This window comes from Rhyacophila brunnea, unplaced genomic scaffold (genome assembly GCF_057557595.1).
Source record: "Rhyacophila brunnea isolate RB1 unplaced genomic scaffold, BYU_Rbru_1.0 scaffold_1, whole genome shotgun sequence".
NCBI classification, from domain to species: domain Eukaryota; kingdom Metazoa; phylum Arthropoda; class Insecta; order Trichoptera; family Rhyacophilidae; genus Rhyacophila; species Rhyacophila brunnea.
The window spans coordinates 23,385,496-23,402,848 of NW_028232751.1; the positions used below are offsets into that span (position 1 = coordinate 23,385,496).

Here is a 17,353-nt window from a genome sequence, read left to right on the forward strand (position 1 = left end):
AAAATGTCTCGCAACATGGTGCGCAGCATTGAGTCTACGAGCTGCCCCAACGTTGCAAACTGTTCCGTACGTTGTACGCAACATAGCGAGGCTTTTCTACGTGATCCGCGACATGTTGCATATGAACGCTCCACGACCGAGCGCAAGGGGGCAACCCATCGTCATTCGTGCGTAGGAATTGGCAAGTGCGATGGTATGGTCCAAACTGCGTGATAACACAAAAAGTGAAATAATAAAATTAATTTAATAACAATATTAAAATATATCGAAACTCTAATGATGAAAAATAATTATGTTAATTATATTATTTTTGTTGCCGAGAAAAAAAATCAATACAAAAAAACGTTTATTTTTATTTCGATTTTTTATGAATTATTTTGATTCATATTTGTTAATAAAGAAAATATTATCGATCTGTATATTCGAAAATTAACATATCCATTATTTAATTTGATATTTATAAAATTTACTATTTTTAATTTTAGAACATAAAAATATTTACTTGATAGATAATATTATTCAAAAAAAATATAGTGATCAACATAACTCCGTGATACTCGAGTGCAAGTCTAACTTCTTTATTCATTTCAGAGTGATAACACCATCTTTAGGTGGGTACCTATAATTATTTGGATTGCAATAACTTGCGATGTTTTTTTTATCTCCGTAAAATAAAGAAATTAAAACACCAATTTTCATAAGCTTACTATTTTCTATGGTAATGACGACGTTACCTACACAACTCAGCTTTACCGTTGAACAGAATGAGATGGGTGAATGGCTAACCATTCCTCTTAAAAACTGTTATATATCTGTTATAAACTGTCTATATAATTACACCTCTGTGGAAGCCCATATGCGTAGGGGTGAAATGGTAATTTCCATTCTTATATAGATACCTACCCATATATTTATATATGGCACCCACCATAGTCTAGTTAGCATTGTGTTTTTTCAATGTTTAATCAAGTGCAAGGATCTAGTAGATTAGGCGAATGGCTAACAACCATTTCTCGTTAAAATTAACTTCAATATTTCGTACAGCGTCTGTTAAATACTACCTCACTTTTTTAAATAGGTACATACATAATAGGGACGTCATCTAACATAAGAAAGAAACCATATCATCAGGTATAGAATATAGATGCTTATTGCTTGGTATCTATATCGATACTTGCAAGTGTCGATAATATCAAGGACCAAGGTATTAAAACTTTTAAATATTTTCTTGAAAAACAACAAAATAAAATGTTAGTTTGAGACCCGTTTTCAAATATCGGGTGAAATTGGTGGTAAATTAAAAATAGATGTCGTTCGTTCACATCTCCGAAAACATTACTTATTCCGAGAGAAATAAAACGAAAAATAATTGACTGCTAATAACTTAAATATTTGTGAACAAGGTAAAACATGTAATACAGCAAGGTTCCAATGAATTCGGCGAATGGCTGATAACCATTCCTCGTAGATAACCGAGTTTCTTAATATAATCTATATAATGTGGCAATATGTGGTCCGCGTACTATGTACGATATAAAAAAATGTATATTGGTAGGTATAGCATAGCACATCCAAAATACTAATTTTGAATATCGTAATTAAATATTACTAGCTGAGCCAGCTGGCTCTCGCCAGTCTGTCTCGCTAGGTCTTGCAGACGGCTTGGCGGTGTTGGATTTTATTATAATTGTGAAGTATGCATAGATGGCGCCATAGTTTTCTCTTCGGGATGGATTTTTTATTCACGTCAGACAGTTTGACATTTCGCTGATAGTAGTAGAATGAGGTTGCGGAATCCTTCATCCAGCAGTGGATTGATCCTAGTTGATGATGATGATGATAACGATATGAGTATGTAGATAAATATAATATCACCAATTTTGATAAATACAGCAATTCAAATGACAGAAAGGAATAGAATCAGGCTAGAGAACCCTTCATCCAGCAGTGGATTAGATCAGGTCGATGGTGACGATGACGATATTAATATGTAGATAAATATAATATCACCGATTTTGATAAATACAGCAATTCAAATGACAGAAAGGAATAGAATCAGGCTAGAGAACCCTTCATCCAGCAGTGGATTGATCCTAGTTGATGATGATGATGATGATAACGATATGAATATGTAGATAAATATAATTTCACCGATTTTGATAAATACAGCAATTCAAAAGACAGAAAGGAGTAGAATCAGGCTAGGGAGGGCTTTATCCAGCAGTGGATTGGTTCAGGTCGATGATGATAATGACAATATAAATATGTAGATAAATATAATATCACCGATTTTGATAAATACAGCAATTAAAATGCAGAAAAATATAGAATCAGGCATGGGAGGCCTTAATCCAGCAGTGGATTGGTTCAGGTCGATGTTGATAAGGATGATATAAATAGGTATAGTATCACAAATTCGTTAAACTGCTAGTAGTAGAATCAGGTTGTGGAACCCTTCATCCAGCAGTGGATTGATCCTAGTTGATGATGATGATGATAACGATACGAATATGTAGATAATTATAATATCACCGATTTTGATAAACACAGCAATTCAAATGACAGAAAGGAGTAGAATCAGGATAGGGAGGCCTTTATCCAGCAGTGGATTGGTTCAAGTCGATGATTATGATGACGATATAAATATGAGGATAAATATAATATCACCGATTTTGATAAATAAAGGAATTCAAATGACAGAAAGGAATAGAATCAGGCTAGGGAGGCCTTTATCCAGCAGTGGATTGATCCTCGTTGATAATGATTTAAATAATATGTATAACACCAATTATTGTTGAATACCTTTTAAATATTTTTGGGTTATATGAGCCAATTCAATTGAATGTTTATCAGTTTCATTGGTTTAAAAAACAGCCATAAAAAGAATGTTACGTTATTAAATTTTGACATAATATTCTATGGTTGATCCAGTGTTGCCATGTCTACTTAAATTTCAGTAGATCAACTGATATTTTTTGCCAATATACTGAATTTTTGATTTTTTTTCGAAATTCAAGAAATCTACTGATATATGTGTTTCTCCATAATTGTAAATTAACTGATGATTCTTTCAATAATAAACTTGAAATGATTTACGCATGACGTTTTTTGATGTTATACACTTCTAAATTGACATAAAAAGCATTGTAACTCTACCCAAGAGCGCCATTTTACCCATTAATATCATCATTGCTTACAGTAAATTAATATTATTAGTTATTGTTATTCTAATTAGTTTTAAATCATATCTAATAAACCACATTTTTCAAAATCGGAATTCGTATAAATGTTATTGTTTATTTGAATATTTATAGTTATCTATGGGTGCTTGTTATAAATGTGAGTTATTATATAGTGCTGTGCATTTTTAAATCATTAGGAGACGTAAATAATATCACCTGTCGTTTTTTACATAAACAACAAATAATGACGGATGTTACCTTGTTTTTAAAAGTGATTTTTTTGTGACTGTGTTAAGTTATATAAAATTGTGCTCACTTCAACTAACAGTCACTCGAATGCATCTCATAAGTAAATATGTGGTGAGTCAATTGAAATACCGTATGTTAGTATACATAGCGTAATAAATTTATAGTGTCAAAAGACTTGATTTCCGTCAGAGGTGTAGAAACTTAACATAAACAGAGAACTTAATTTATAAAAATTTAAATAAATCAGTTCTAATATGCTTATCGATCAATCTTATTATGATTAGTTTGTGAAAATTGATTGTATATATCGGTTAAAACGCATTTTAAATTTAAAGCGGCCATCTTTGTTTAGTCGGTTCGAGTGTTGCAAACATTGTGAAAAAATAAATTCCCATATTGTCAATAATGTGACGTATGTGCCGGAAAGCTTTAGAGAAACATCAATATTATATCGCAAGATAACTTAAATTCGGAAAACCCTTCCTTTCATACTCTATATGACCTATTTGAATTTCGAACATTCAATTAGTGTGTTTGGCGTTTGAACCCATCGGACGTGACGAATAAGGCACACAATCGCTCGCAAAAACGGGCAAAGCTGTAGGATAATAATAATGAAAGATTATATTTACGACAAAATTATTTTGTCGCCATAAATAATACATTCCAGCTTCGCAGCTCGACTCGACAATAGCTTACATCATATTATATGTTATTACGGCGCCTACCTACTGCTTGGTGTTTTTTTTTCAAAATCACATACCCGATCAGTGCTTTGAAACCTTTTATCATATTTTTTAATACGTGGGATGTATATAATATTATAATTAATATTTCAAAAAAATGCGGTTGTGCGTTACTAAACATTTAAAAGTTTTCGATTATTGTTTTTTTTAGTAGTTCAGCATTTTTTAAACATCCATTTTTTATGTTGAAAATTCACTGTTTTTGTGAAATACGGAATTTTTACATATTGTAAAATGAAAAAAAAATCCGGAGTCTGGGTAGGAAATTATATAGATCTTATTTGTCGGGCTACGTATTATTTATGTTGAATTGCATAATATTTTCGTTATTCAACTTCGCGTGTACCTATAATACAATGAACAGTTTATAAATTTACACTCGTTTACGTAGGCGTGTGTATTCAAGATCTTTCAACAGGCATACATAATGTAAATTTACTTATACTAAAAACGTTGAGGAATCGCCATCAAGTGTTATGCCAAGTCCCAAATCAAGATAAGTCTCCTCGTAAATAAATATACATTTTAAACACTGTTTTAAAGTTGCATATCAATTGTTTGCAAATATTTGTATAAAAAGATATACTAAGTATTTTAAACAAATGTGCATGTGTTTTGTATTTCTGACGGATGGAAAACGTATGAAAACGCACGTGTGGACGTGTTTACAAATATTTTGTTTCACTAAAAGTAACGCCGTGTGGTCTCGGCGAATGTTGTTTTGATTAAATCTCGCAAATTTGTATGATATGGACTGCCCAGACTACATTTAAATTGATGACAATGTTTGCAGTTCAGGACGTGCGTAGAGTTTCAAATGTTTGAAACGTGCTTTTGTGAAGTGATATAAGTTTACAAACAATTATATAACTTATTTGCGAGCAGATTATTTTATTATAGAGTGGGTATTCTACAAAAAGATCATACAATAATATCTTCTGGTTATAATCCAAACAACTCTGTGAAGGTTCTCAATTTCATTAAATATATTACAATATATACATTTAAAAAGGTGAAGTGCTACTGGCTCCGACGGCTTGTCGGTAAAAAGAATAATAAAAATTGTCTAGACACCATCACATGACAAGGCCTGAAAGACAAAAATGTGCTCTAATGATATTGCAATAAGAGTCACTTTGGCGGGTATCGCATTTCTGCGACAAGTACAACATATTCTGCAACGTTGCGTAGTGTGTACGTATTTTGAACAAGAAACATGTTCCGCGGCTTCGTTTCCGAAACATCGACGTAGATGTTGTGCGTCATGTTGCACGATTTGTCCCCTAGTGAATTCAAGGCTTAAAAGCGCAGCAATCATATTCTCCTATAGACATGATAGACTCTGCAAACGCAGAGACAACCTCGTCATGCATAGGAAGATAATCCCATGGTCAAAATCTGTTAAATACCTAGGACTACATTAAGATAAAACTCTCTCCTTCTAGAAACACATCAACGCAAAAAATAGAGAAGCTAGAATAGTCAAAGCCAGATTAGGCCCAATGCTGGGAAGCCGCAGCAAAGTCTCAATGAGAGGCAAACTCCTCTTATATTCAGCAATAATTATACCGATAATGATATACGCATGTTCCATATGGGCACACGGCAGCCCAGAGCTCACTCAGAGACTTCAAATAGTACAAAACGTAATCTTAAGAACAATCACAGGCGCCCCAAACTTTGTCCGAGGCACAACCCTGCACAGAGACCTCGAAGTAGATACTCTAGAAGAGCATATTAAAAAACTAGCTACGAAATTCTTTGCGTCAATGGACAACCACCCAAACTCAACCATTAGAAATTTAAAAGATTACGATGAAAATACCATCATGGAACACGACAGACCCAGGACAATACTCAGGAGAATTCGTCGCAGATTCATATTCATAATATTACAATAATAGCATTAAATACAATTCGATAATACTACAACACGTCCGAAAATCAGTAAAGTTTTCACAATACATAGATTTTATTATATTACCTAGGTACATACCAAATGAATTTTCAAAACACGACAATATTACAAACAGCTTCAAAGTCTTCACCTACCTGATATTTATAACAATAGAATAGGCCATGTCATTCGACCCTTCATTCTTGCCTGAGATAGTGACATGGCCACGAAATGCAAGCCTTCAGCCAGCATTTCTTGCGACGATTTTGTGACGTCACAACTATTTTAGTCCGATCGTAAATGTCGATTTTGTATGAAACTGCGCGGCCTACCTCTAAACGAAGCTATAGTGCACATGTAATAAGTCCTGTAGTACAGTCTGAGCGACTTACAGCCACTCAGAGTAAACTATGGATGATTTCTTTCAGGCAGACCAAACGGTCTTGTAAGAAAAATGTGAGTAATTAAAATGTCTAGAAATAAGGTTAAAAATAAACAATAATATGTAAACGACTTATGTGATATCATTAACTAAATGTTGTAAACAAATGTCAATTCATAACTAATCTATTTTTGAAATATATAAAATCGAGTTTTGTTTACGTGAAAGAATTTGAAATTTCGTTGCGATGTATTTGCCGCTGAACATTGTAAAATATTTTAAATAAATAAAATATGATATCAGATAACGTCGTAATTAAAATCTAATGATTGAACATTGTAAGTACTAGCTGCGCACACTAAATTTAAATAATAAATTAATGTTATTAATTATAACAAAGTACGTACGAGTTTAGTACCTACTTTTGTAAAAAGTAGAAAAAGGAATTTCAAGAATCGAAATTCTAATAATGTAAGTCCGAGGACATTATTATTTTGTTAATTAACAAAGAAAAATTATTTCTCAGATCTGTCAATTAAGCCCTACAGATCATTTTCAAATTGTAAAAAGTTACTCTACACAGGTAAATTTCAAACCTTATAATCCAATACTTGTCGTAGGAATCTTACTTCGATCTAAAACTTTATCTCGAGTTTATAGTGCCTCATAAATGTAATTGTATAAATTTGAATCGTGCCTGCCCCCTGGCGGAGTAGAACCGGTGCGGAAGATACGGGTATAAAAGAAAAGACGAGATTGAATTTTGACTCATTCCTTTTACTATGATATGCCCGAACAGTTGATTCTGTCATGCGTATTAGTAATACGCACCGTTTTAAACCGGCAATTTTTCGTTTTTCATTATTGTAATCCTGATAAATGAATCAGAAGATATGTATTCAATCTATGTCAAAAGTACCAGAAGGACTTTTGCGATAATTACGAAACTTGTTTCACCTATAGATATACCTGTAGGCCGCTTATTTTTAAATATCACCATGCCAATATGACCAATGCATGTGGAATGGTAAGGAAAAACCGAAAAGAGATGCTGGATTGTAAAAAAATTGAAAAAGGGAGAGACTGAGACTAAGTGCAACAGTCCCCTTTGGCTCTCAAATGGCATGAGAGGAGAGACGTTCACATGCTGACCACTCTCACGACAAATCTTTTGGGTCAACAGGAAAAATGAACTTTAGGACTGGTGGGCTCATTCAAAAACCCAAGTGTGTCATTGATTATAATAAAAATATGGGCATAGTTCACAAAGCCGACATGATGCTTAGTAGTTTGTTGTGCATGCGTAAGTCTATCAAATGGTACAAGGAAGTGGCGTTCCATTTGATAGATTTATATTTATTAAATTCATTTTATTTATATAAATTTATAACAGGACGTAAACAAACATTGGGTGAGTTTCAGCTTACCGTGATTAAACAATTATTTAAAGTGAACCCTTCAATTCAAATACACCCCAACCTAGACCGTCAACAAGTGATAGTCCAATTAGACTATTGCCGAAAACTGCGACACGACACTTGCTCGAACTACTTCCGCCGACTAGAAATACAGATAAGCCTCGACGTCGATGTCATGTATGTGGCAATTCGAAGAAAAACAAACACTTTCCCGTTATGTTTGCATAGCTTGTGATGTAGGATTATGTTTAAACCCATGCTATACGTGCTTGCTATATGCTATACTCGGCAAAATATTTTTAAAACTGTTCTTGTGTTTTTTTAATGTTCAGTTTTGTAAAAAATCGTGTTAAAACTTGAGATTTAAATATTAAATGTGTCAATTATAATATGTAAAAATAATTAATGTGAATTCCTCACCCAAAAGGGGCATATGTTTAAAAATTCAAGTGTGTGGTTTATTGATTTGTACCGAATATTAACGCAATCATGGCTGACGAATGATTCGGGTAAGAAATTTGTTAGTGTATTTTTGTGTGCATTGGGCAATTAATTCCTATTTTATATTTAATAATCTTAATGTGTTTGAAGGCAATAAATGTCAGATATAATACAGCGAATAAAAAGATTTCGAAAAAACGTACCGCAGACAGGACTTCTTTTGTATTGAAACTTACGCGGCGGCCGGGTTAATAAAATTGAAGTTTAGCGAATATTTCCAAACAATGTCATAAAATCATCATTCTAGTCCCGTAAATGGACAGGACAGGTTGTTTCTTTCGATGCCTAAACACATTCACGATGTCGGGGGTCCTAACTTGGGCCCCACAATGTTTTGCTATATTGTTTTATGAATGGAAACGGATTCTGTATCGGATGTCATCAATTTAAACAAGAAAACAAAGCAAAACACGAGCACAAAAAGGAAGATGGGTAATTGATTCATATTGATGGCGCATAGAAGCCCACTACAGATTTAATACATGTTTAGTGGTATATACAATTAAAATGGCGATGAATATTTGAGGACTATTATAAGTATAATACTTAATGGATGAACAATACAAAAATATTCTGATCCTTTTCATCAACTTAAACTTACTTTATTTACATATGAACAATTATTAAATACAGTAAAATCCTGTTAATTCGAAATCGATCCAACCGAAATATGAAAAAAATCAATTACAAAATGTACATTATATTGCAAAAGAAATTTGACAATTTTTCTTTGATAAAATATATTATAGTCATTGGGCCATTGTCGTTTTTAGTGAGCCACCCCATCACATTCAATTGACAGAGAAATATAAACATAGGCAAGTTGGTGTGTGCCCTTACCCATGTTTTAATTACTGTGACAAGTTGAACTGTCTTAAACTGTTGACTGTTGAAAAGTTTTACATAACTTATAATACCTAATTATTTTTTTATTTTGAAATTAGATCATTACCATATCAGTGTCCTTTTTAATTTCTAATAGCATTTTTTACACGATTATTGTTTTTTTTGATGTGCCATGTGCAAGCCACAGGTATCCGTCGCAACGCTTGTGGAAAGTTTTATTACATTGCGCAGGGCCGGTCACGTCACCTGTTTCACTCTAGCAAACCTAGTGAGGTTGTTTTCGTAAGCTTGACCATATTCGTTTTGATTTCAGATTAATCACACAAATTACAATAATTAGTCATACAGAAAAATCTTACTACTGAGTTCTTGTGTTGCAACACATACATACAAAGAAAACTTATGATTTACGACGTATTTTGAATTAATCATGTTCATATTAACGGAGTTTTACTATATTAGAAAAACACTTTACAATGGCCATTTGAGATTTAAGAAGAATCAGTATAATGATAAAACTTGTTAATTTCTACAAACTTTGGTCATTCAGCATATCAGCACAGCAAAAGTCAGTCTTCCTTATGGCGGTACATTCTGAAACAAGAAGAAATTACATTTTATTGAATTTTATCATGTCTGGACTCAAAAACAGATTTTTAGATACACAGCCTAATACTAGATACACAGCCTAATACTAGATACAAAGCCTCCTCGAATGGATCTCCACCTTGTCGTGGTGAGGAAGCTTGGGCATTCTGAGGATTTGTAGGGCTATACTGGCGGTAGTCTAACTATCGGAAGGGTCTCCCAAGCCAGACAGGTCTATGATGAGGAGCCAGACTAAGAGGGGTCCACTGGAGGAAGGCAGCAATTTCTTCAGTACTGACCAAGGGTGGTGATCAAGGGGATTGGAACAGCCTTAGATCTGACACTTGAAGGCGATAATGAATACATTATGAATGGCTTCAATATTGCGATGTGGAAGTCAACAGTAAACCACCACATTAAAATATCACGAAAACCACATGAAATGCAACATCAAAATCGTAACAGTACGTCAGATGATCCAGCTGACACCCGGTGCCACACAGGGTCCGGGCCGCGTGGTATGAAATTGATTGCTGGGCACACGGGTGTGATTTATCAGGCAACGTGTGGGAAATCGGATACTGGTAAATCGGTCACGAAAATCCCAAAAAAATAGGTACACGTTAACACCGCAGAAAGCCCGCAATCATCGAAAAAGAGATGCAGAGATACAGCGTAAATATAATGGGTTTAAACGAGACACTTTGAGACCAAACCTGGCAACATGGTATATTGTTCATTACAAAACGAAAGTTGAAACGGAGTAGCTTTTATTGTACCACGAACTCTCCGAGATAGTGTCATTGGATACAATTTGATCAGTGACAGGATAATAACAATAAAGCTCAACGCCCAGCCATGTTTGCTGAACATTATACAAGTATATGCGCCTACAGCCGCATCAACAGACGAATATAGAGAAGAATTTTTCAAGGAGCTAAGAAGCACAATCCAAGAAATACCCAAAAGAGAGATTACCGTTGTCCAAGGCGATATAAACGCCAAAGTTGGTAATACCATGAACGACAATCGTCTCAGAGAGTTTATCAGTAAATTTGGAGATGGTAATCACAACGCAAGAGGGGTAGGTTTTTTGCAATTCTGCGTAGAACAGGTTCTTGCAATCATAAACTCATGGTTCCAACATCACCCTAGGAGACTATATACATGGATTTCACCAGGTGATCGCTATTATAGAAACCAGATTGATTTCATAATAATCAATAAAAGATGGCGGTCATCAGTGTTTAATGTAGAAACCTACCCGAGTGCAGACTGCGGGAGCGATAACAAACTTCTTGTTGCCAACATGAGACTTAAGTTGAAAAAGACTAAACAATGTGAGAATACTCAACCGTTTATATTTAATGATACTACGACATCGCAATTTAGCGAGGAAATGAATCGTAAAATGACATCACTCTGCGTAGACCCCAGCGATAATGTGGAAACAACATGGAATAAGTTGAAGGAAGCCGCCTTATATGCGACGGAGGAAGTCCAGAAATTCAATAATAGTAAGGAACATCCGAAACGTCGCAAGATCTGAATATCTGATGAAACATGGGACAAGAACATACAAACAAGAGCCGATCTTAGGAATAAGGGACTTAATTCAACTATAGAACATGCAAGGTACTCTGAACAAAACAGAGTTGTTCAGCGACTGTCGGCGGGACAAGAATCTTTTCCTCAGAAATAAATGTGAAGACATCGAAACCCATACTGTCAGAGTAGAAACTCGTGACCTATTCCAAAAAGTGAAAGAAATCACAGGAGACTTCAAGAAATGAACTGGGCCATCGAGGAAGAGGACGGCACACTGCTTATGGAATTGGATAGGGTTACTGCAAGGTGGAAAACATATTGTGAAGCCCTATACAGAGATACAGAAGAGGATGATGAGATGGTTGACGTACGTATCTATGAGCAAGAACCTGAAATACTTTTTCGTAGAGTGACATAAAAGGGGATAAAGAGACTAAAAACCCACAAGTCACCAGAAATGGCAATGGCATATCCGCAGGAGTTTGAAGTAAAAGGCTTAGATTCTGAGGATGAAGGCAATAATTGTCAACGCAGCTCATACAGTCAAATCAGAAGATGCACTAGCTAGAACCGACGCGTAACCATTAAATGGGCAGAGGAAAATAATGCAACCGTCAAAACATTCACTATGTTGCATAAATTATGAGATTGGACACTTGTCAGGTTTTTGAGGTGGCGGATTACTGAGAGAGTACTGTATTAAGATAAATATAATACTTCAATATTATACATTGTCAAAAGTATAACTAATATACCTTTTCGCCCTCCCTGTAAAAAACATCAAGGTACCTTTGGCCCACTTTGATACTGGGCGCCTCAAATGTGTAATCTGTAACCAAAATAATACTACAAAAGGTATTAAAAGGATCATAATAGTTGGTTAACTTACCGGCTATACTTCTCGAATAGGAAAAGGATGAGCCTCTGAGTTCACAACATATTTGGTAAGGTCGAGAGTGTAGCGGTTGTCACTAAACAGCAGGTGAAAATACTTCAATGTCTCGCCCAAGAAGAAAGACTCAATCATATCTGTTGGACGAGTGTTGTCAACATTCTTCACACTGCCGATAGATGTGTAGCCATTCTGGACTCGCGTATATTTTTCAAAGGCCTGTAACAATATTCATAAATTATTTCATCATGATTTATATGAATATCATGCCAAAATTCATTTGAAATTCTACAAGTGCCCCAAAGTATCAATACTAATAATTTTACATGTACCCGAACAAGCATGTGCGGCAGTGGCAAAGGGTGAAGGTAGGCTGTCATGATCCGACATAAATAGTGCACATTAAACTTTGTCAGTCATTCATAATTGTTTTTATTGTACTACGACTACAATTTACAAAGGGTCTTAGTTAGTTTTTAAAAATCAATTAAACCCTGACTAAACCAAACCATAATAGTTTTGGTATGTTATGAGCGATTCAACAAAATAGTGCATACTTTTTCATTCATACTTACATATTTGTTTTTGTTGAATTAAGAATACATACTACACATGTTTATTTTAAAATTAATACAAATTCCACGGGACCGAAAATTGAAAAAAAAATCGAATTACGAATTATGGAATGTATGGGGGAAAAATAATAAAATTTTTAATTTTCATCGATATTGTTTACGATCATAGATGTGCCTACCAAATTTCCGGTTCCGTGTGTGTTAGTGGGTCATAAAATGTCAGGATTATTTTTATTACCTTCGTAAAATAAGAAATTTATGATGTTTTATGAAAAATCTGTCACAATTTTCAATGACTGGCTCATGAAATAGTGTACTTTATTACAATTTATTGAATATGTTTATATGCCAGGACTCCTGTAATCATTTCGAATTACGAAATTCGAATTAAAGGTATGGTTTTATATGAAAATAATGTTTTAAGGGACATTTTTTTTGCGAAAATTTTGAATTACGGCGAATTCCGAATTATCAGTGTTCTTAGTTATGAGACCTGGAATACACCGATGGCGCTGTCCTATCTGACTCTCAATCAAGGGCATTGAAGAGACACTTGACAGGACAGAGTATATGACAATTTGTCTCGCATTGATTTGAAAATAACCTACCTACAATACATAATTTGTACATTCTTCTTTTGGTATAGTTACACATAATGAATTAATGACACATGGTACTTAGCAATGATTGTAATATGAAAGAATTTCATCGAAAAATTTGGTAGGCACATGAATGATCAGAAACAATACAATGAAAATAAAAAAAAATTTAAATTATACCATTTCCCCCCATATTTTTTTAATTTATTTTCGATCCTGTCGATTTTGAATAATTAACAAGGTTTTACTTTATGTAACCAACAAAATGAAGCTTGATTTGATAGTTTATGAATATATACATATGACAGAAAAGTGCTTTGAACCAGAATCAAGAAAAATATATTTAAAAAAAAAACAATAGTGAAAGTTAGTAATAGTTCACCTGAAATATTTGCCACCCCCAGTCATGGTAAGTCGTATTGCCTGTAAATTGGTACATATACCATAAGCTTTCCAGAAACTCTGGACGAAGGAGGTTGTGGGCATCGTTGCTCTTCACATACATGTTGGATGATACTTCGCCCTGTAATAATAACATTTAGTTCAAGTATTTTTATCCATATGAATATACAGAATACTGATAGAAATTGAATTTAACTTCTAATTTATAGAAGTATGTATCCAATTGAATTGGTTTTTCCGATATGGGTCACCGTTTAGTAACATCAGACTATTTAGCAACGGCAAATAATGTACAACTGACACAAAATAAAGTTTTTTTTTTATTACGTTTGATCCTAAGATCATAAGGGCCTTCACAGGGTGGAGGTTGTATTAAAAGATTTTTGTTTTTACAATAAATGGAAGTTAGCCACACACTCTCCCTATTAAGTCTATACTCTTGGTCCAAGTACACAAAACAACATAAGAATTTTCTAGGTCCGGGATCCACAACATTATAAGTGTGACGTGTAACTAATCTGCCATAATTAATATTATAGGATCGATCATAAAAACTGGATGTATTTATATGTAGTCCAGATATAAAAATTATGAAGGGAATTAAATGATTGGCTATGAATAATAATAATGTAGATATGTTAACTTACATATAAATTAAAATAATTGATTTCTGGAGCAAGGAAAGCAGGCTGCATCGCGTAAGTCTAGTAATAGGTGTACAGAAGGTCTTCAGCAAGTTGCATGTGCCTTTGCGGCATACAATTTTTTACACCCAATGCCAATGTTCCCGGTATATAACATGTCAAGTGGTCCATTTTTGGCTTGATTTCCTAAAATATATTAATAATATAGTATATCTAGTAATTTACAAAAAAAAATTGTATCTGCACCATTCAGGCGATATCTCTACCTACCAGAGGCACCTAGCGGAAAAATATGAATCTTTACAATTTGGGACATTTTTTTGATAATTTACAGTTTAAACTATATTAATTAGTAAATATGTATCTGAAAACATTAAAAAGAAAAATATTTTTTTATTTTAAGTCAAAGATAATCTTAAACAATAATTATTTTTTTATAGAATGTGAATTTGTTAAAGGGTCCCACTTAATTATTAAAATTTAGTTTATTAAGATTTCTATATACAAATTCGTAGTTTTAATATTGTTTATATTTATTTTAAAAAACATAGATTTTTACAAAAATATAAATGTGTATAACTTGAAATCCTTTTTAATTATATCAAATCGAGCTAGGTGCCTCTGGTAGGTAAAGACTAGATTGGTAATAATCTACCAGTGAAAACCATTCCTACTCAAGTGCTATTTGATAGTTGTTTGAAAATCAGCCAAATTTTAATTCAATGAGTGAAAAGCTACATTAACTATGCAAATATATATCTGTACCTCGGAAGTAGAAGGATGAAACTCAATTTACATATAAAAATGAATACAATAATAATAATGATAAAAATAAAAATGATAGAATAGCTATGGTGAAACCAAGGCCTGAACAAAAACGATGCATAAGTGCGAGTGAGAAAGTATTTGACACCCTTATAATCTCTGCGACATGCGCTAGAGTAAGATAAAAGGTTTACAGATGTGGGAGATGGTTTGCTACGGTATAGCTGCCAAATCTTAGCTTATTGCTTAACGAAGCGTCGATAACCGTGTTGCTAAAATTGCTATTTTTTGTGTTAAACATAAAGTCAGTGGTAAATATTTTTAGTTAATTAAGTAGAAAAGATGGTTCTGTGTGTTGTATTAAAATGTGGTAGCCGTACTGATAAGCAAGAAGATGGTATTACGTTAAGTTTCTTAGGTAAGTTGATACATGTTCGTGATAATGTATTTGTATATTATTATGTATTTTAATATCAAGTGACCTAGTGTTTCTTTAAAATAACTTAAATTATGGATATCTATACCTAATGGTTGCATTTTGACTGCTTAAAAATACTTTATAACGTAAAAAAATAGAAAATTGTATTTTAATTTTGAGCGTCTAGTGCGAGCACTAGCGAAATGGTCTATGGTCTCAAACATTTGTATACGAATGCGTTCGCTCGCCCACAAACCAAACGCACGGCACGCAGCTTCATTAAGCAATGCAATGGGTGGCGTCTAGATGTATCTATAGTCTAAGGGTGAAACCATTTTTTATAATTGATAAAAATTTTAATGTTCCAATTCCTATAATAAAAAAAATAGTTTCATTACAAAGGATGCAAGTGTCATGACCCCTTCGAAGCAGAAAGACGCAACTCCATGAAATATATAATAAATTCAACCAGATATTACCATATTGCAATCCATGTATAAGTTTTTAAATCAACCACAGCAAAACACACATCTACTAAATAGATGCTGTACGTTATGTTAGGTATTTCACATCTAGGAATCATGTCATGTGTCATGTGTGGTTGAAAAGGATAAGCTACACACTCAATTACGTCTGATTTTTAGTTGGGTTGATCAGATAATAACTAGTTACCATGAGAGGAATAAGGCTTCTCATTTGGACTCAACTAAAGTATGTAGTATTAAGATCACCCAAATTAGTATTTGAGCACATTATAAACAATCAATCATGGGAGCTTCTTCCTAGGATGCTATCAGCATAATATTATTGTATTGATACTGTGCATACTACCATTACCCAACTTAAAAATTGATTGTTGACATTGACGTTAAAAAATTGGGAATATGCATATCAACAAGCGGGAATATCTCTTATCGGGGAAACGAAAATACTATTATACAATCCCCGAGTCTTCAGATTACAGGATATCAGCCGTTTTTGAGACTTTAATTTTTGAAGATGTGGAAATAAGCACAAGTCAGTCTTAGTGGATCATCCAACTGATTTCCAAGTACTTGATGGCTGACTTTGGACAAAGACCATGACAAAACAGAACAGTGACAAACAGAAAAAAGATAATATAACTATGACCTTTCAGAAAAATATAAATTTAATATTGAAATTGTCCTATCTCTATTATGTTGATAGATTTTTAATAGCACAGATTTTCAATACGCCATAATAAATCAAATTATATACCTAAATTCTGCATTACTAATCGCTAGAAAGCCTCAAATAAACTTAACTCGGTGTTGCCGGCAAGCTTAGGATATCTCATCTTAATCAATATAATATCTTCAAAATGATTGGGTGACGAATATCGAAGATACAAAATAATCAGTTTAATAATTCTGCAGAGATAAAAAACGGAATTTTAACTATTTGAATATGTATTGTAATCTATCTATTAGCAACATTAGGATGTCAGGATTAAAAAGGGATGGATAATTTAATCCTTATCAGGGTTTCCGTTGAATATGGACAAACAAGATAATTGTATACAATTATATATAGTTTGCGGATACAAATTATTTCCAAAGCGCCATAAAATAAATGCATTTTATAATCCGTTCCATATCTTGTATTTTCCCTTTAATCATTTAAATGGTTTTACAATAAATGGTGTTAACCTACGCCAAATCTAGCAGCTGCATAATTGCC

The 17,353-nt window shown here is 33.5% G+C and overlaps 1 protein-coding gene across 4 annotated transcripts in view; it reads right to left on the bottom strand.

Annotated features, from left to right (window-relative positions):
- LOC147079586 (endoplasmic reticulum mannosyl-oligosaccharide 1,2-alpha-mannosidase-like) overlaps window positions 1-17,353 on the bottom strand; it is a 54,440-nt gene that overhangs the window by 24,297 nt on the left and 12,790 nt on the right. For 2 of the 4 annotated variants that reach the window (XR_015069997.1, XR_015069996.1), the window contains 4 exons: window positions 14,473-14,655; window positions 13,806-13,946; window positions 12,247-12,468; window positions 9,759-9,815 (listed from right to left, as the gene is read on the bottom strand). Coding sequence is in view for 2 of the 4 variants with exons in the window: in XM_085942340.1 (XP_085798466.1) it covers window positions 12,250-12,468; window positions 13,806-13,946; window positions 14,473-14,520 (408 nt within the window). In the remaining 2 variants the exon portion in view is untranslated. Of the gene's footprint in view, window positions 1-8,959; window positions 9,816-12,246; window positions 12,469-13,805; window positions 13,947-14,472; window positions 14,656-17,353 lie in introns of those variants that run through there. The other 2 variants (XM_085942340.1, XM_085942342.1) reach the window with 2 other exon arrangements.